This window comes from Delphinus delphis, chromosome 11, assembly GCF_949987515.2.
Source record: "Delphinus delphis chromosome 11, mDelDel1.2, whole genome shotgun sequence".
NCBI classification, from domain to species: domain Eukaryota; kingdom Metazoa; phylum Chordata; class Mammalia; order Artiodactyla; family Delphinidae; genus Delphinus; species Delphinus delphis.
This window is the reverse complement of record NC_082693.1, coordinates 62,110,859-62,132,515: the sequence shown is the minus strand read 5'-3', so window position 1 is coordinate 62,132,515 and position 21,657 is coordinate 62,110,859. Positions and strand designations below refer to the sequence as shown.

General features: G+C 36.4%; 1 protein-coding gene across 4 annotated transcripts in view; it reads right to left on the bottom strand.

Annotated features, from left to right (window-relative positions):
* Window positions 1–21,657, bottom strand: part of NAV3 (neuron navigator 3) — a 363,667-nt gene that overhangs the window by 181,906 nt on the left and 160,104 nt on the right. For all 4 annotated transcript variants that reach the window (XM_060025293.1, XM_060025294.1, XM_060025296.1 and 1 more), the window contains exons 6-8: window positions 15,796–15,864; window positions 12,493–12,632; window positions 1,092–2,118 (exon numbers count right to left, since the gene is read on the bottom strand). In XM_060025293.1, the coding sequence (XP_059881276.1) occupies window positions 1,092–2,118; window positions 12,493–12,632; window positions 15,796–15,864 (1,236 nt within the window). The remainder of the gene's footprint in view (window positions 1–1,091; window positions 2,119–12,492; window positions 12,633–15,795; window positions 15,865–21,657) is intronic.

The following is a 21,657-nucleotide window of genomic DNA, read 5'->3' as shown; positions in this document are numbered from 1 at the left end:
TTAATAAATTTAATAAAATTTGAAACTATATAATCTTGACCTTTTCCTATTTGCAGCAGATCCTACATCCTGTTTTTCCTGTTGATGAACTGTACACCTGCCAAAGTCGCAGGCATTATTCCTCCCTAGCCACCTCTTCACTGAAAGGACAGTGGATAAAAACGGAGACACAGCAGCACTGACATAGTCCTAATCGAGTAAAACTTACCACAAGACAATAGGCAAAATGTGTTTACACTACAACTGTTTAGTAGGATATATATTTTAAAATATAGCATGTGCTATATATTTTAATAAATGAAAAATAATATAAATATATAACAAGAAAGTTAATAAAGTTAAATATAATAATTATATAGATTAGTATTTTTGCCTGGAAACAACAGGCCTAGCTGTGGAAATTAATATAAATTTTATGCTGGGAAAGCAACGCCTTATAAACAACAGTTAACAAACATGTACAATGTGCCACAGTATACAATAAGCATCTTATATGCATTTTGCCTGTTATTCTTCCCAACTCTACAAGGTAGATACTGTTATTTCTATTTGACGGCTGAAAATGAGACTAAGAGATGTTAAATTCTTTGTCCAAAGGCATATAGCTGGTAAGTGGCAGAGCTGGGCATTAAGTCTATATCTGCCTGAACCCAGAGCATGCCCCCTTAACCATTATGGTTTACGTTTTCTCATGGGTGAAAACAAAAATATCTCTAAACTCTATAAAAATGAGAATTATTTTAAAAGACTAATAATAGAAATAATAGTAGTAAAAGTAATAGACACGGGGAAAAGTCATGACATCTGGGTTCTATTTTGCCTTTGACGGCAAGTAGGTTAACTTTCAAAGGCCTCGGTTCTTGAGTGGGGGGGGAGGGGAGGGGGGAGGGGAAGGAGATGAGGACTAATAGATTGGAGGATATGGGAGGCTTTCTTTTAAAAATTTTAATTCTAGGCCTCTCTCTCCAGAATGAAATACTGTTCCAAAATGACTATGTGAAATAGGACTCCCCAACCTTCCTTATTATGTATACTCTGAGTATGCAGACCTGTCAGTGTTTACAGCTGTGGACCAACGGAGCTCGCCTTACCTATAAATGAATGGAGCCACGGTGGCAGTATTTGGGTGGCTGTGTTGCTGCTGCTGAGGGAGCTGGACAGCACCATTTCCCACGCTCTGCCCACTGCCTTGCGCCGCTGACCCCGCACAGGAACCCGCCAGAGAGGCGTGGCTAGCTTCCCTTCCTTCCAAAGGAGCAGGGCAGTTGGATGTGCTTGCTTTCTCAGTCGTTACGGGCTTAGGGAAGGACTGGGAAGGGCTTCCCTTGGTAGTCCTGAACTTTTCAGACTCTTTGCTTGTTGAGCTTCCCGGTGAAACAGTTTGCTTTGCTGTTGGCACCTTTGAGCCCGGTTTTGGAATCCCACTGGAAGAGGGGATTAAGCTTTCCTTCTTGGCTGCTGTCGTCTTGCTGCCCTTTGGGATGAAGCTTGCAATTTTAGAGGTCTTTTTTGGAGCCGTCTCCGCCACCTGATCTTTCTCGTCCTTGACTGGTTTTTCAGTGCAAACTTTATTTCTGTCCCTGTTCTTTTCCTCTTTTTCCTTTGGCTGTAGCAAAGACTTTTTATTGCTGAGATTTTTGCTTCCAGCTTTTGGAGGGGCTAATTTCGGTGACACTTTGGGGCTGCTATTTGTTGAGCCGCCACTATTCAGACCGCTGTTAAAGCCTTCCATTTCACCAGATTCAGAAAAGGCATCGTCCTCCTTCCCACCATCACTGGGTCCTGAACTGGGAGGCTGCAGGGGGCGTAAAGCAGTCCGGGCATTGACCAGCTTGAACTTCTCAAGCATGGATTTCTGTCCCGAGGGAGCTGCTCTGCCCCCGTCCGAGGCAGGGGGCTTCAGTCTGTCTGCAGATGGTGTGGGAGAGGTGCCTGGGCTCGACTGCTTCACGGTCAGCATGGTGGAGGTGGCGCTGTGCTTGGCATTCATGGACTTGCTGCGCCACGGCTTGCTAGCGCTCGGGGACGGGATGGCCGAGGCCGGGGGCTGCCCAGCGGCGCCGGGGGGCTGCGTGCTGCCACTCACACCTGAAGATGGTTGAGGTCCTTTGGAGGAATCTGGACGTGGTTAAGAAGAAACATTTTAAAAAGGCTGGTTAGTTTTTGATCACTTATGTCACACCACTGAGTATTTCTAACTGTATGCACAAGGAAGTTTCTTTCCTCTGAACTGGAAACGGACATGCTATGTGGCATCAATCACTTCTGTAATGTGGTGGTTTTTGTACCAGATATCAAACATTCAGTGTCTGAAGGACAGTGATGTTGGGGGAAAAAAAAACCACAACACTTTTTTCCCCTTCTAAAATTATTCATAGCCAAACGAATTTTGCTGGTCACAGAGGTCTATAGATGAATAAAACACTATCCCTCCCCTAAGCAATTCTCTGTATTCTTCCAGCTACTACTGTAGCTCATAGCAGTGAATGGATATTCCACCTTGCCTTATAAGAATAATGAATACTGAGAGATTGCTTTAACCTACAGGGAGCCTAGCTTATTCTTATCTGATTAAATATGCTTTTGAATCATAATTTAGCTTTTTGTTAATATTCTTTTTATTTGTACAAAATAAATATTGAAAGGGATGTTTACATGGGTCAGATAATCTACTAAGAAATATATAAAATATGTAATACAAATATTTAATACTAAAAAATGTGTAATACATAATATGTATAATCCTTATAACAGCCCTACAAGGTATGTATTGATATTTTACAAATAATTCTTACAAATAATAATTTTATAAATAATTTTAAAAAATTCTACATAACTTGTCCGAAATCATCCAGCCTGGACCTGAACGGATTTCAAAGCCTGTGCTCTTAACTAGCACACCTGCAGGTTCCTGTAGGGATCTGAACAAACTTTAAATTCTAATAAAAAAATCAAGCTACTTTTTGGGGGCTATAAGAAAATAAGGCCAATTATCATATAAGTACTTATAAGGCACTAGTGTTTACTTACTTTCCACGTAGAAATCTCATTATGATATGAATTTCTATACGACTGTTATAGCACTGATTAATGCTTGATTACAAGTCTTATTTTTAAGCATGAAAGACTAAACCAAAAAGAGATTTTATAACAATGCATAGAATAAAAAAAAAATTGAGCTTGGAGTTAAGAGATCTCAGTATAAATGTTGACACTGGAGAACTATATAATTCTGGTCATGTTATTTACCTTAAATTTCATCTACCATAAATACCTCCCTCTTCCCTCCTCTTTTTCTTTTTCTTCTGAGAAATGGAGAAAAAAATGGATAAATGATTAAATTAGATATTTATATAAAAGAGGCAACGTTGATACTGTTAACATACTATATATTGTCAAATAAATGAAATGTCCAAAGGAAATATTTTATTAATAAATCCTTTCATAATATTCAGGAATTGGAGACCATTAAATTCCATTAAATATTCATAGATCTAAAACTACAATGCTTTCACTTTTAAATGTTTTTTCCAACAGTATCAAAAATGCATGATAAACAGTAGGTAATTAAGCCAATTGGTATAGAATACTTGTCTTACCCATTTTTCAGAAGAAGTTGTTTACATTAAAAAGTTAATAAAGAAAGAGATAGGAAAAGAGGTTAAATTCTTCATTAAATATTTGTGTGAGTTAGGTTTTTTTAAAAGAAAATAAGTGTGCCTAAAACAATATAATAGATTTGTGAAGTTTATATTAACAATGCCAATAGTATAGACAAACGTAGATAACTTCACTGTGATTGCCTGTTTCCTCTACTGCACCGTTGATACAGTCCATGAAAGCAAAGACCACACCAGTAATGCGTAGTTCTACATTACACACAAAGCACCTTCTGTGTGACAGGCACTAAACTAAGTTTTTGAAATACATTAACTCAGTCCTTCCAACAACTGCATAAAATTTTCATTATTACCCTCAATTTGCACATGAAGAAACTGAAGCACAAAGAGGTAAAAGAACTTGGTCAAAGTTACACAACTTGTAAGTGACAAGTCTGAGAACTGAACTTAGCTTGGGATTCTAAGTTAATTCTGTCAATCACTATGATTTTTCAAATGTACAAGAAGTTCAATGGCTTATCAGTTATAACATTATTCCTTGACTCTAGAAACACAAAAAATAGTGTATGTCAAATTCATGCCTTTAATAGAATTGTCAAGTAAACTTTATTTCTCGATTACCTAGATTCAACTGGAAACTAAGAACATCTCCAAACAAGATGCATTTTCTCAAGTTCAGTGAATTGTGTATGTGCCCGTGCATTTCACACAGTGACCTTACTGTTTTGCAGATTTCTGTCCAACATATATGCCTCCATTTTTCTACTATTTCCAGAAATATTAATCAATGCTACTCAGTTCCTACAATCTCTAGGACTTGAATCTAGGCATAACATCTGTTAATATTTACTGAGTGGCTATTCTGTGTAAGACTCCCCAAGACACCTTACAATATAGTCAGAGGAAAGAAATCAGACTCAGACTCACAGAAGATGAATGGCATATAGTAAACGTTAAACGAGTAGGAGGTGGGAAAGAAAATGGTAGAGATCAGAAGTGCACAAAGGGCTGTACAACATTAAATAAGATCAAGACAGATGAGCTAAGGGAGATATGCAGGCATTCAAGGCAGGAGTAATATAGAATTTTTATATGAAACTATGTGAAAATTTATTCTATTTATTTACATTTTAAAAATATGTACCTACGGGGCTTCCCTGGTGGCGCAGTGGTTGAGAATCTGCCTGCTAATGCAGGGGACACGGGTTCGAGCCCTGGTCTGGGAGGATCCCACATGCCGCGGAGCAACTAGGCTCGTGAGCCACAACTACTGAGCCTGCGCATCTGGAGCCTGTGCTCCGCAACAAGAGAGGCCGCGATAATGAGAGGCCCGCGCACCGCAATGAAGAGTCGCCCCCGCTTGCCACAACTAGGGAAAGCCCTCGCACAGAAACGAAGACCCAACACAGCAAAAATAAATAAAATAAATTATAAAAAAAAAAAGTACATACGTATATTGGGACACAGAGCTAGAAATAAAGTACCCCCAAAATGAAATCATAGTCTGCTGTAGTATTGTTAAGAGGAACATAATGGCCTCATATTGAATTTATCTTCACTTTCTTACACTGATCTCAAAAGTTATTTGCAATATTTCTTATTCTATAATGAAAATAATATTAATAATTATTACAAATATAATAATGCCTACTGGCATTTTGCTGAAGATTCTTTAACTATATTATCTCACATTAGTGTTCACAACAGCCTGATGAGATGGGAAGGGCTCCTATTTTTTTTTGTGTGTGACAATTTCATAATCACTTTGCCTATCTTTTTTTGGAAGGGCTCCTATTTCTAATTCACACTTGTGGAAACCCAAGCTTTGAGGGTCTAAACAACTCATTCAGTGGTGCACAGCTAGTGAGGAATGTGTGGTGTGGCTAGGATTTGATCCCACATGTGTGATTCTAGAGCCCAAGCTCTATAATTATCGTAGAATGTCTGACATTTTAAGTGTTTAACATAACGGTCTCAGACTTTAATGTGTGCTTAAGTCACTGGGGATCCTACTGAATGTACATCACATTGTGCTTCAGCAGATCTGCAGGAGGCCCCAAGATTCTGCATTTCTAACAACCTTCCACATGATACCAACGCTGCTGGTCGCAGACCATGTTTGGCTTTAAAGAGTTATTTCTTATGACAGTGTTCAAATCGGCTAAATTCATTAAATGTTCCATAGCTGTGCAGCATTAATATTCTTCGTTCTGTGGGATTCTGGAAGCTCTGTCAGTTCTGCATTCCCCCCGGATGCTTGGCAATCTGTGGTGAGAGATCACTAGAAACAAAAGAGGTTTTCCTAATGTCCTTTATTTCATCATTTTCACCACATACTTAGTGTATATCTTCTGTGTTTCTGCAACTAGGTTAAGAAGCCAGGGGACTCCTACCCCTGTATGCCTGGGAGCTTTGGTGAGGATGAGAGAAGAGGGCAGAAAAGGACCAGTCAGGATGCTCTGTAAGTGTGCTGACATTAGCTAGATAGACTGCTACCGCAGTTCAAGTACAGAGGAAATTCCACATCATCACACCCAAAAATGAGACAGGAGGGACTCCAAATTATGACATCGACATCCAGCCTACAGTAACGGTCACAGCAAAAGCTATAAAATCGTTCTCAGATAAGTACACACATAGAAGACACTTCTCTGAACTCAACTCTCAATCTGTGCCCAGCTCCTCTCTATAATCAGCAATGAGGTGCTTCACGTTGCATGAAGAGTGAAAATCATAAGTCACTGTGCATCAGGAGAGCATTAGAATAATGAGTGTCTCTCTGGACACCTCACAAGAAAGGGTGCAGAACAACAGCTGCTGAAATGGCAGCCTCTGCAGCTCTGACAGAGCGGGGGTCGGCACAATCTGTGCGATTTACATATTCAATAGTAAGTAGCCTGGTCTCAACTGATGCATTGCTGAGTGTTGTTAACTCAGCTTCTGACTATAAATGAACTGTTAGCTGGGTATGGCGGAAAAGCACAGGTATCTAATGCACATATTTAAGGGCATTCCTGCAACAAACTTGTATCTTGCGTTTGCAGGGCCTCTCTGCCTATAGCTGGTTCCTTGTCTCTAGCCTCCAAAGAGAAAGTTTCTTCCACTCCCTCTCCTCTTCCTCCCCTTCTTCTTCCACCTCGCATCCACCACCACCAATTCCATTGCAACCAAATAATATTATTTATCAACTGTTTACTTTTCCCAAGTACTTTGATACATGGTATCACATTTAGAGCTTCTACCCATATGCCTCTTATTTAAACTCATAATAATCTATAATATACATATTATTTCTCTTGTTATAAATGAGAAAACTGAAGCTTAGAGAAAGTAACTTGCTCCAAATCATGCATAGAGTAAAATTTAGAAAAGACAAAACCAAAATTGGAACCCAGGTTTATGTGACTACAAAATTTGGAGGCTTTCGACTCTCCCTTCTTTCCATATGTTTGCTTGCCCACCCAAAAATTCTGCCGGTTCGGTTCTCCAGAAAGTCACATGTTTGTCACAACAGTGAAGGCAACTGGGTAACTCCCCGAAATTTGGGTTCCTTCTTCCTCAATGAGCAGAATATAAATGGGGAGAACATGATACAAGATACTCACTATTCAGTTACCTATATACTATCTCCTACTGGCACCATCCTTTTGAGTTGATGTAAGAATAGATTTTAATTCCTGCTTAGAAAACATCTAAATTCAGAGAGTTAATTTTTAGTTATTTCATATACAAAAAAAAATAACTTTGATGACCTGGGAAAAATGCCAATCTAGTTCTAAAATTAATACACGGAGGTAAATGTGGCAGTCACAACAGGCATATGGGAAGTTTAGATAAAGACGATTCTCCATGGAAATTTGGCAGGTTCGCTTCCGAGCTCACTGCTACGTTGCCAATGGTGCTACTAGCCTGAGAAAGGACCAGGGAACATCCTCAGTTGTTTATTTCTTCTTCCTCACTGAGTAGTATACTGTTTGGATGGAAGCAAACCAGCTTTCAGTTCACAAAGTAACAACACAGAAAGGAGCAACAACAATAAAAATGACAATGGCACCACTCTTTTGAAAGTATTCACTGTACAGCAGGCATTGTGCTCAGTGATATGTATGGTCCCTGCTAATTACAGAACGACTTCAGCATCACAGATCATTACGGAAGGAAGGAAATGACTGATCAATGTGGTGACAGCAATTAGCTTGGTAAATAACTAACTTAAGACTCTCATTTTACAATAATATACCAAAATGCAATGAACGTTTCGAAAGTTAAAAAAAATAGCATTCACATTTGTTTTCAGTTGTTTTGTTACCAACTGGCCCCTTGTTTACCTCACCACACTGTCTCCCATAAATGATGGCTTGCGAAATGCCTCAATCATCAATTTTATGCTGAACAGAAACATGGAATGCTATTACAGGGATTGTAGGGGCACTGTCCATTCTGCACATGCATATATTGTACCATTAGTAACGTGAGAGTGCCACTTTGTGGACTATTGAAAAATTTAGGGAAGCTTTAACTCACCAGCCAGATTTTTTTAAAGTATGTAATTTATGTACGGGCATATAAAATACATGTACACCTCAATATGTAAGCATGTATACGTAAGTAAACAACACATATGCCCAAGTCTATTTAGTCATATCACTTGACCTATGTACTTAATTGTTACCTCATAAACATCCTCAAGATTAACTTGAAATTATGTCATTATAGGTTTATATAATTATTAAGGAAATAAAGCAAAAAGTCATGGTGGAACACATAATGAAATCACCCGTAAAGAGATATAATGAGTAAAACGTATTTGCATTGCATTGAAAAGGAAATAAAACAGTTCAGTTCTGTGGTCTTCAGAGTAATTTCAGAGTAATTAAAAAAGTACTTAAGAACTAGATAATTATGTTTTAGCTGTCAAAACTCCACGACTAATGTAACATTCACATTAAACCTATAGTTTTAAAAAGTTCAATTTCAATTTTGCTAAATTCTCCATATCAATCATACTAAATCTATGTTGAGTGTAAATGAAAGAAAACACTTTCACACCAGAAGCTACTTCATTAGAACCCAGGAGAACAGAAAGGAAATCTCCTCTTCCACAGATGTACAGGTACCATGTAAGAATCACACGGGAGAAACAATAAAGGGATGGGAGCATGCCCTCTGGTACTGTGGCATGTTTCTTAGCAACAGAGAAAAACATCTCTCTGCTAAAGAACTCTGCCAAGTAATAAGTGGTTACAGATCATAATTCAGAAAGTGGATTCCAAATAGAGCTAGGGACATTTACATTCCTAATAGTACTGAACTGTTAAGCCTTTTTCATATTTATCATGTCGATTTTACAAAACAAGAATTATTTCTGAAGATAATTTGCTTCAGGCATATAAAATGTGTGCCCAAATGAACCAGGGCATTTTTTTTTTCACAAGATCCCTGATTTCCACTGAAAAGATATTTGATTTTTCTTTAAAGCATACATCTGTCTAGAGTAATCTCATAGGGTGCATGGGCAAACTGATAAATGCTAGTGTCAGAACATATTATTCATTGTCAGTCTCTGCATGTCAGGTCACCAAGGGAAGAAACTTGGACTCCCCAAAGAAATGCTTTTCTACAAACAATATACTATCTTCACTTCACCATTTGTTCTGAGAAATTTGTTCCTACATTCCATTTCAACAGAATGGTGGGGTGGCATTGCTTTCTATTTTAACATTTCTATTTCAGCCTTCTCTGCAAGTGATAATCTATGGCCATGTTCACCGATATTTTAATCCATTTGGTGAAATGAGCACACTATTTTTTGGATTACTATTAAAATGGTATTAGAGGTATCTTTTGAAGTGCAGTTTGTGATTCTCTTCTGATTTCCCTTTATTAGATAAGCCACACAATTCATAAATAAGCTATTTTTACCATTCCATACATGTGAGAAGCTACTGTGCTTTCAACAGTATGTTTTTTAATAAGGAAGTGAAATTGTTTTAATTGTGAATAAACCTTTACTATCTATTACAAATTCTAGAGATTCCCCAATTGATTCACATAACTCAACATTTAAGACTTCTTAAAGAAAGCAGAAAGTACATTTTCACTTAGAAGCATTCAGGGAGCACATTACAGAGAGTGTGATTATTTCTTTTGAGTAAAAATATCTTAATTTATTTATTATTTTTTTTGCGGTACGCGGGCCTCTCACTGTTGTGGCCTCTCCCGCTGCAAAGCACAGGCTCCGGACGCGCAGGCTCAGCGGCCATGGCTCAGGGGCCCAGCCGCTCCGCGGCATGTGGGATCTTCCCGGACCGGGGCACGAACCCGTGTCCCCTGCATCGGCAGGTGGACTCTCAACCACTGCGCCACCAGGGGAGCCCATATCTTAATTTATTGAATTTAACTGTTATACTTTCTAATAACTAAAAAGGAATGGCAATTAGAATACTCAAGTTAGTAATTTCTGAATTCTGTTATTATAATACTGTAACCTTTGAAAATTCTTGTTTAATTTCCACCTTATTTAGCCATGCCTAGGCTATGTATGAACTATATTGTCACAGAGATCAACCTGTCATCAGATGGAATCTTATTTTTTTATATGCTGTGTTAACATGAAAAATCTCCATGTCAAAGGTTAAATAAGACATTCTTATCCAAAACGATGTACCATTCAAATAGTCTAAAGAATAAATTATAAACTGTTTCATATGTGATGTTTATATTTGTTTTGTTTGCTCTATAATTTAAGCTAATATTTTGGAAATATAAAATAGCATGACACAATGATTAATTTAGAGATGATACTGGATATACTGATATGAAGCTGTGATTCCACATTAATAGAAAATGTCATATAGCATGCAAAACAAATTCTAGAAGGCTGTATTATATAATGCAATTTATGCTTTAATTATGATTGACAGTTTACAGACATTTAATGCCTACATTTGATATATAATATTATAAATATTTGTGAATGTGAGATCATACACTTTAAATGTTTTGGAATTTTACTTTGTTGGAATTAAAAGTAATGGCTAATTCACCATGAAAACTTTTGCTCTTGATACCGACCTAAGGAAATCTGCTTATGGTCAAAAACCTCGTAATGTGTGTTATCTGTCTCCACCTTGTGGTTATTATAAATATTGCTACTTTCTAATTTTGCACTACTTCTTAGACATACATAAGAGAGGCTGAATGCCTATGGAAAGATATGAATACTTGGCTACCTCTGGATTTTTACTTTTAGACACCAGAAATACAAAAATTATTTCACATGATCAAAAAATACATTATGATATCAAAACGTTGGGTCATCTAAAGCATTTCTAGGTTTCTTTGCCAATGTTATTAGTCATTTTTTGCAAAACTCTTATACAACTGTAGTCTCATGTAGCTAAAATCAGACACTTGAGCAGTCCACTCAGCATATCTTAATGTCTAAACATGTTTATTTTCCCTTAGTATTTCATAGCATATATAGGCCTTTGTATGATGCTTTCTAGGAAAGTCACAAAATGAGGGAGATGTTTTTCTGATAAGAAATTCTTGTCCCCTTTCTCTCCAGGAGAAGCGTAAGTCTTCAGTAACATTTCTTAGGTTCTCCAATCAAAGGTTTTATTCTTTATTTTAAAGAGAAAATCCTAACTTCCAAACACATACTATTTTCTTCTTTTTCCATTCAACTCAAGAACTGGGGATATTACAGGGATCAAGATACACTGCTTTGCTTACAGGGATTTACAGTCTGTCCAATTTTGTTTTAATGGGTAGGAAATTTTCATGAAAGTGTATAATTCATAGATCACTCCTGTCAATTCATGTCTGAGTAAGAGAAGTCTAATCAGATAATCCATATTAAACAATTGGAAATGATCTAATCTGAGCCAAAAGGTTTCTACCTGGTTCAATTAGTCAAACCAAATTTGCCAGCTGTTCTACTAAGTGTATTTGTCACTTTGGAATTTCATGTCTTGTTGCATGGAGAGTTAAATACTACACAGAGAAGTTAAAGTTTTATTGATTAGAAAATACTACCTCAAAATCCCGTAACATGCCCTAGTCCCTCACAGGGTCACACTGCTCCCAACAGCAGAGGTTCTTGATTTTCTCATGGTTTAGATGTAAATTACACATCCTACCGTTCGGATGCAAGCTCCACAGGGATATGCATCAAGCCAGCACCTCTTTAAATATGCACTGTGCACATTGGAGAGAACTGTGTATCATACAGTAGTTAATATATAATCTGCCTTTAACACACACTTCCACTGTGTCCTTTCTTCCTGATCGTGTGATTGGATATTTCTATCATACACTCGTTCAAGAAAATAAAACAAACATGAATAATTTGTCTCTTATAGGAAAAACTAAGGTCATAATATTTATCTGTCCTGCTGCTCTCAAAGACTAAGTACCCTTCATAATTATGTCTTAAATTTTGATGCTCCAACCTTAACTTCCTCAAACATGTATGGCATTTAATGTTAATTAAAACCAAGGATTTGAAAACACTTCATATAGGTTTATGATTTCAAGATAAGTGCTCATAAAACATGAGAAAACAAAAGAAAATGCTATTTACATGCATCCAGGAGGAACTTTTTTTGAGAAACAGATTTTATACTTGGGGATAATCACTAACCACTTTAATATAAATGACTATATTTCCTTAAAGTGTTCTTCAGATTGGAAAGGTCCTGAAAAAAGCTGGAATTCAGGAGGAGGCACTTAGACAATGTAAGGAAGTCCACTGATAACATTTCCATTCCAAATGCTGTAACACTGCTTAAATACTAGATTTAGCATGTAATTTATTAGGCCCATATGTTACACTTGTGCCTTAATGATGTAATGGGCGAACACTTACCTTTTTCATTGCCATTTGCATAATTTGGAGGCTTGTTTTTATCAATGCTGTTAAAGCTCTGACTTCTCCTATTTAAATTGGAGGCTCCCTGGACCTTGCTGCTGCTGCCTGCAGCTGGTACCCTAGAGGGACCTGGAAGTCTGAAATAGTACAAGAAAAATTACATCATTATTGTACATTATAAAAACATAGGGAACAGGAGGTTCTGAGCAGGGAAGAGTTAATGGGAAAATCATAATTTATGACATTCAGCAGAAAATGTTGGTTTAAGCGACAAATAGCTAAACACAAGGTTTGAAAATCTTCAGAAAAATCTTGGTTCATATGATATAATTTGCCTCCAAAGTACACTAATAATGCAGGACAATTAGAAATAAAGTAATTTTAACTAAAAAGTCATGCCTATATGTACCTGATGAATAAAACTTTGATTTAAAGGTACTCTAACAATTACATGAAAAGCAACGGAAATAATAATACTTAACTAGAATCTATTATATTCTCAGGGTATTAACCAGCTGCCTGCAGTTGTTGTTAAGTTGTTCTTTTCAATATACGGGACATTTGTTTTTATCTTAGGTGGCTGTATCTTAGATGAACTTGTACATTAATAAAAAGAAGAAGACAGTTACATACAAATTGCAAATAGCAAATGCTTACTGAATATCTAAGCTAGTTAATTACTCAAAAACATGGTGTGGAGACCAAGGTCATGAGTTTGTTCATATTTGACTGATCTGTCTCACATAAAAACTTTCACTCTCTTGCCAAAAGTAAGCACCTAGACTCTAGCTGGTTATCTCACAAGTGTGGCCAACTGATCACACAGGCCATGCGACAAGGATGCAGGTCTCAGAAGAAGAAAATCTAGAAGAAAATCTATGCTAGTAGAATGACAATTTAAAACACACCTACAGTGATAGTAGCTTTAGCTACTCGTTGTGTATGAAGGACAAGACATGAGGAAATGTAGGTAGACTGTATTAGAATTAGGGGAAGTTTGATAGGAGGTAATCATCTGCAGTTATTTTATTTGAACTATAATTAAACATCAGTTTGGATCATTTATTTCACTGTTTAAACAGTTTCCATATTAAAATTTCAGGTATCAATTATTTCAAGAACTGTGCGTAAAATACGCAATTACTATATTTTATTTTATACTAATACTAATGTATATTGTGTATGTATAGTAAACTCAGTCCGCATAAATGAAAAACTAGAAATCAAGAATTAATATTGGCATCTTAAGACATATTTAAAAACATGATATTAAGGGTTGCCAGCATCTTTGCTAGTGTTTGCTGCCACCATGTGAATGTCACTGTGTACTGCTCTAATAAGTTCTATTTTAAAAGAAAAATAACAAAAACAATCCATAACTTGTAAATGTAGCAAATAATTTTTTCTTGTTATACAAAATGTTTAAAATAAAAGAATGTTTATATCTAGTATATTGGTACCCAACATTTCACTATCAGTTGCTACAATATTCAAATTTTAACTCACCTTATTATACTACTTGACACATTATTTCCATAGATTATCAGGAAATCAAACTCTTAAATGTATACTATAAATATTTTATAATAGTAACAGGTATTGCGAAATGGAATGAACATCAGGAAAACACACACGCCAGCTTAAGACCAGAAATGTTGATATCTTGGAATAGTTAATAGTTTCAAAATGTTGGCTGTATTTTGGAGTTTAAATACATATGGCTAATAAATAGTTCCTTCAGCTATTTTGCTAATTAGAGGTTGTGTCATGCACAAGATTAGAATCTTTTCCAAATGACTCCAGCATTTAACTTTTACTCAAATGGATCTACAGGGTTTGTAAGTCTAGCACAATAACCACAGACACCAGGAATTTTGAGTACCAGTGATTGCACTATGTAGAAGGAACTCAACTAATTAATTTGGCCAAATGTCCCATCGTAATAAATCTGAGACTAGTCCTGTAGACACAGCCATAGGCTTAGAAAGTTCATTCCAAACTCACATTTATAAACAAATTTTGTCACAAAATTTGCCCTGCTTGCAATGAAACTTGACCTGTTTCTAGAAAGCAATTAAAATGCATTTTGATCTTGACTGTGACCCATGAAGCCAAGTGACATTTAGTTCTCAGAAGAACAAATTAAAACAAATTAAAAAATCCATTTGCTCTTCTCATTACCCTAATTTGACAGTCAGCCAGAGCTCAAGATCATTCATCAAAGTAATAAAAAGAGAAATGAGAATGAAGCCAAAAAAAGAGATGTTCTATTAAATCAAAGAAGTACTTAAAATATATTTTATATTCATTAAGTCTTAGAAGTAATAATAAAAAATGCTTACTGAACATGGCAGGTCACTGTTCTTTGCGCATCCTAGTTTATATCATTTCTTTTGATTTTTAATTAAATACCCTTTTAATTTGCCTTTCCAGAATCAGTTTAATTACTATGGAAATGAACATAACTTAGGAAACCAAGGCAAGGGGAAAAGCACATAACCTCAAGTCAAGGCATCATAAGTAGTTCTTGTGGTCAAATACTGCACAATATGATTAATTATTAGAGTAGTGACTAGTAAACCACCACTGAGATACTTCCCCAGTGAGTGAGATGGCACATATAATCACATAATAATCAGGGGGGCAAAACACATTTGCTGTGGCTTCACTTAGCTGTACCATCATGCCTCCAGTAACCTAACATTAAAAAAAGTCACTTTCCACACATTTTTCTGTACCAGTATTTTCCAAACAGTATAGAATGCACTGTCATTTATTATAATAGACTGCCTTTAAAATACATATGATATAAAGAAGCAAAAATTTAAATGATTAAAGATAAAAGAATGGTTCAGGCTGAGCTGGTGCTAACTTCCCCACAAAAATCTGCCAATGTTTCTCACTTCTGCTTCCAAATGTGCAATAATTAACGCATACCCATTTCAAAAAGCAATTACAATCTTGTTTTACTTCCAGGTTTGTGGCCTGGAAAGAATGGGGTCTTCAAAGCAATTTTTCCCCTTGACTTTCTCTAAGCCTAGAACCTAGACTTCAGCCCAGTCATAGCACTATGTATAACTAAACTGAATTAGAAGAACCCAAGACCCATTTCATAATCTAACACAAACATGCTCACCCCCAAGAAGGCGTATGGAAATCTACTTGGAAGAATTCGGTACTCTAAGCTTTTCATCCAGAAGTATGTCAGTTTTTGAAAAAAGTTAGAATGATAGGACAAAATATCACTGGGCATTTACTTTATTATCACTAACAAGCAATAAATTAGAGATATTAACTGACCTAGTAGGCTTTTTTTGACTGGTTGCAATTCCACTGTGATTAGACTGAGTTGCATATCTGGCTGCCAGACTGTATGAGGAGAAACAGAGAAATTGAATTAAAGAGATTCTTTGAACATGGAAAGAAAGTACAAACTTACAAGAAAACTATGAGTTAATGAAATGCAATTAGAACATGTACAAACATGTATAAAGAATAAATTAGAAAATTATGATAATGTAACACATATACCATGACCTTTGATTATGAACATATTATGAAATAAATAATGCTGTGGACCCCTTAATAAGTGTGTCATCAATGAATTTTAAAAAATGGTTGTGTGACAATATTAATATTTTTAAAGTAATATTATTCCATCTTAGAAAAAAATTCAACCTTTGTAAATGACAGTGAAAACTTCAGGAAAGCTAAAGTTTGACTTAACACCATAGCAAGATCTCTTTCTCAAAAAGATTCAAATGGAAAAAAGAGTATGAAATGAGAGTCATTATTTTCTTTTATAAACTCTTCTAGTCTGCTGTTTTAACCTAAATACGATTTTGAAAGCCAAAAGATTAAAATATCTGGTTTCTGTGTAGTAAGTTATTGTTGATCTCTAGTCCTGGATAGAATATTTTATGGACGTGATTAATACAAGATGTTTTTCTAGAGAAAGATCTATGCAAAAAATTGAGATTAAAATGGAGTCAAATTCTTCAAAAACGGACTGAACAACTGCTGATGACAATTTCTGGGCATTCTTGAATTACAATTCTTAATGATTTTTTAAATCACAATCTTTGGTCGAAAACACACCAAAAAGCATTATGGAAACCAAGTTTTGAAGAGCAGTGGATACTTTATAAATGAAATGAACATGTGTGCTTTAACTTGAACTGATTTCTGAATTACCTAATGGTTCTGAAATTAGTGTTCTGAAGGCTATAGTAAGACTCAGTGGGCCTAAACATGTTCACACGTGCTGTGATTGTCATGGGTTGATGTGTGAGTGGAGAATCACTCTGCTGGTGAATTGTTATGACTCTACATGAACACATTTGTTGTACATGCACAGTTTCCAAGGCCTCCAAGGAAACAGGAACAACATGGGGTTGTTGGAGTCAGGGTGGAAGGGTCATGTGGAGCCCTGCTGTTAATCCAGTTGCTTTGCTGCTAAGTAGAGGGTATTTAACCAAGGGAAGGATCCCTTAAGATGGTGACATGTTTCCTGAGTAAACTCTTACTCCATGCAGCCAGTCTGTGGTGGGAGTATGCAGGCCTTTGAACTGCCTGGCTAGAGAGGAATAAAGAATTCCTCATATCTAGACAGCTTTTCAGAGCACTTGTTTTTCAAGTGGATATGTGATATATTCTTATTTGCAGAGAGTGCATTCTGTATTCTAACTGTACTGGACACTGAGACAACTGGCTACAACTGGCCAAACTACCTCAGCAACAATAATATCAGAGGACAATTTAAAAGTAAAAACCAAAGCACTCCAATGAAATATTAATTCAAAAATTAAAACTAAAAGTACCCAAAGTGAAAAAAAAGAATCTTCTGTGAACATGTCAGTCTGCTTTGTCAACCCAAGAATAAGAGAACTACCTACAGGTTCACCATGATGTCTTCTATCCTGTACCCTCCAAATTGAACACAAATATTAGCAGGAGAGATGCCAAAAAAACAATGTACTTTCCCTCGGGGAACTAAAGCCACCTCATGGATTTTTTCTTCCATGATTTTAAAGATGTATCATAATTTCTAGTATAGAAGTAGAAAACCAACAACAAAATCTAGAGGTTAATCGACTTGGTCAAAATCAGTCTGATTTTATTGCCCACTTGTGTTTTCTAATTATTATGAGAATACTCTACTAGTTGCCTATATTTTTGTACCAAGCCATCCTACTTTAATTCTTTGAAACTGGGCTTCTGCCCTATACTATCCTTACAAATGTGAAACTGTTATTTGAAGAAGAGTTTGATTCAACTCTCACCATATTCTAATATTTTTGTATTTGACCCTATTTTTCTCTCTGCCTTTTTAAATTTCTCTCTTTCACAGACTTACTAATAAACTCACTTGATCTGCCCACCATCATTCTTGTCCATTTTCTCTTTCTTTCACCAGGCCCTCTCCCCTTACCCATCTCTTAAAAGCATGCTTTTTCATATGTCATCTTTCCTCAAACACTTGTATGCATTCTTTCATTTGATTCTTACCTAAGATTTCAGGTGAACCCTACTAGAAACTAGAGTTAATAGCTGCATCATACTCCCAGTCATCAATATCAACTGAATAAAAGACATCCATTTCCATGACCTTCAAAATCAATTACCACATCAAACTCACCATTTTCCTTTTTTTAATCCCCCAAGTTCTAATCAGATCCTTCCTTTCATTTCATGATTTCTGTACACAGGATCACCATTTTCTTTAGGTGTTTGGGCTTGAAACCTCAATTGTCAACTCTTCCCTTTTTCCTTCCTTTTAATTATTGTAGATGTGCAATCAATACCCTGCCACGCTGATTTGACCTCTACAAATTTATCTATGTTCTCCTTCAATTTTCATGTTTACCATCTAACTCAAGCCCCAACACTTCTCACAATGCCTCTAGCTCCCTTTATTTCTCTCTTTTTCTTTCTTTCTCTTTCTTCCTTCCTTCCTTCCTTCCTTCCTTTTTCTTTCTCTCTTTCTCTCTCTCTCTCTTTCTTTCTTTCTTCCTTCCTTTTTTATCTGGCCCTGGCTCTCTATGCAGCAGAAATGAATTTCTTTCCCCACAGTGCTTGTGATACCATGTCCCTAATTTCAGGTTTACAAATGGGCTAGTAACAAAGCAAGTGAGTAGGTACAGCCAAAGCAGTTTATTAGTGAAACAGACACAAGGGACATGTAGACACAGCTCTGAGGCAAGTGGGGGCAGATAAATAGAGTCAGAACACCACTAAACTAAGGATTTGCAGACATCTGGTTAGAAGATTATGTATTCTTTTCCTGAAATGTTGTCAAATGAAAGTCTTTCTAGCTAATGGGTGGCAAAAAGTATCAGAAACAAAAGCATAAAAAAATAAATATTTTGAGACACACTGTGGGTTCTACTAAAGGAAGTATCTTCTCATCTATCCTGTAAAGTAGAATATCAAGGGAAAGCTTTTTATTTCCCCTAACATGGAAGGGAAGAGGAGGAGATTAGAGACAGTCAATTAAAAAAAAGGATGAAACTCATCTGGTGTTCAATACACAGAAGGATCCAAACTGCCAGAACTATCCAATACAGCTTCAGTGCAAACCCCCATGTAGAACTGTAATATCCATTTATTATAAGGAAGGAAAACTTCTCAAAGTAAACCGATCCTGAATTGCAATCAGGATCATAATTGCAATCATTGACCACCAGAGCCTCACTACTCAAGGTGTTGTCCACAGACGAACAAAATGGCATCACCTGGGCCTTGTTAGAAATACTGATTATTAGGTCTCATCCCAAATCTACTGAATCAGAATCTGCATTTTAACAGGATTCCTACGCATAATAAAAGCTGTGCTCTACAGAACACCCACAGATGTCCAAGCTTGGAAGAAAAACACCTGTTTCCAAAATCAAAGAGCATAATCTAAACATCTCAAGCCATGCCTCATTTTCTATTCTGCTGCTGCTGCTTTAGATAGCGCTGACACCCTCCTTCCTCTAGAAATCCTCAACTCACTTAGCTTTCTTAACACGACAGCTGTCTCTTGAGCTACTCCTCCTCCTTCCGAGACACAGGTCCACTCACCATCACCCCTTCTAAATTTTGTACTATGCCCACGAATATTTTCAAAACCATAATCCTAGGTCTCAGCTGGTATATCCCTCCATTCTTTTTATATCAAATCTGTATTTTATACTCCAATCTCAATTCTAAACTCAGAGCCTCTTTTCTAAGTATCTCATTATCTCCTACATATTCTACCTGGATCTATCAGCTATATTTCTCCCAGATATCTCCCAAATGTTCAAACCTTAACTCATTATTCTTTCAAATCATCTCTCTCTCTTTGACTTTGTTATTTAAATTTAGAGTCACCAACTTTTTATTTTTCCATTGAACAAAGAAGAGTTGTCTTCTTTGACATGACCCACTCCATTTCTACCTCTGTGTCAGTTCTCTCATGGACTCTGATAATGCCCCTCCACTAGTCTCTTTGTTATCATCCCGTTTTTATTGCCAACCAAATCCAATCATTCTTCTCACAGTCAACTAACTTCCCAAGAGAGAATAGATGTCAATCTCTTTCTTTGAAATTGCTGTTGACTCCCCATTGTCTGTAGGATATAGTCCAAGCTCTGTGATCTGGTTTACTGAGTGTTTCCGTGTGTCTCCTCAGACTCTCTTACAGCTTCATCTCCTCTGCACATCCTGCATGCCATGTTCTCCACTGTCATCACACCTCTGCTTCTGGCCTGAGGCCTCTTCTCCCCCGGCTCCATGGCTTTTCTCATGAGGTTTCCTTCATCTGCAACACCATGGCTTCTCTTCCCCACATCATGAAATCTTACTTCTGCTTTAGGATCCTGCTCAAGTGTCACCTCCTTCTTGAGGCATTTCTCAAGTCTTGTAGAGTTAATTTTGTCCTCCATTAGTCCCCAGGTCCTTATTCATCTCTAAGGATTAGGTTAACATGGAAATTTATCAGGGTAAATGCTTATCTCCTGAACAGATTGCATTGTTCACCAGGACAGGAATTACGGTATGTTCATTTCTTCATTCTCAGTTCCTATCATGGGTTGGTATGTGTTCAGTAATTAACTATTGATTGCTATTAACTGGGTAGTATTATCAAAAAATGATGTTATACCACCATCTTTTAACCAAGGGAAATCTTTTTAAGAATGGAATTATCAGAAGTATATTAAAGGAAGACACTTGTCTTCACTGTGTCCTTATTAAGTGACAGTTTACATTTATTTTCTCATTTATTCCTCACAATAGTCCTGCAAAGGCGATACTCCATTTCTGACTGAAAAATATGAAACCGCCTTTAAACATTAAGTAACTTGTACGAGTTATACATCTTATATATAATAGTACTGAAATTTAAACTTTCTTCTGTTGGATTCTATAAGCTGTGCTATGTTCTACTATACCATATCATTTTCTTGCAAAGTACAACTTGTGATACTTTAATGTTTCTTTTGCTATTAATTCATTGCCTTTTGGATTTGTATCTCCAAGACATCATGATAATAACTTTATATTGCCTTCAGAGTATCATCTCTTCCGGTGTCAAATAAATCTACTTTCAATAGATACTCTTCAGCATTTAGATAGGGAATTTTAAATAATTTCATTCAACAGATGACTTTATGTAGAAATAAGAAATAAACAGTAAAACAAATTTTAAATGGTCTGGTGCTTTTAGTGTCCAAGCAATTCTCAAAAATCTTCCAAGTAAACACTATTTTTTAAATGTTTAAGCCACATTTTAGTAAGAGCTAGAAAATTATGGCATACTATTTATAACTTGCCACTCCCATGTTCATTGCACACATGACTAATTAATCAATCACAGAACTTTTTTCTGCTGAGTCCTGTGGTAGCCTCAAAATCCTTGGCTAGGACTCCAGCAACCCTTACTAATCAGAACACTTAGAATGAGAGTAAAACTTACTCGATCTCTTCCTTATGCTTTCCTCAGATATTGTTAAGAAGATTTTGAGTGGCTCAGTGCAAGATTTTTGTGGAAGGTTCTATTTCTGTTGTAGTTATTCTACCAGTGGACTTCCATGCAGAAGTAAAAATTATGTAATCTTATTCCTTAGCTTTCATTTTCAAAAATCAAATTGGACCCAGATACAAAGACATGTGCGTCATTAAAAGTCACCAAAACAT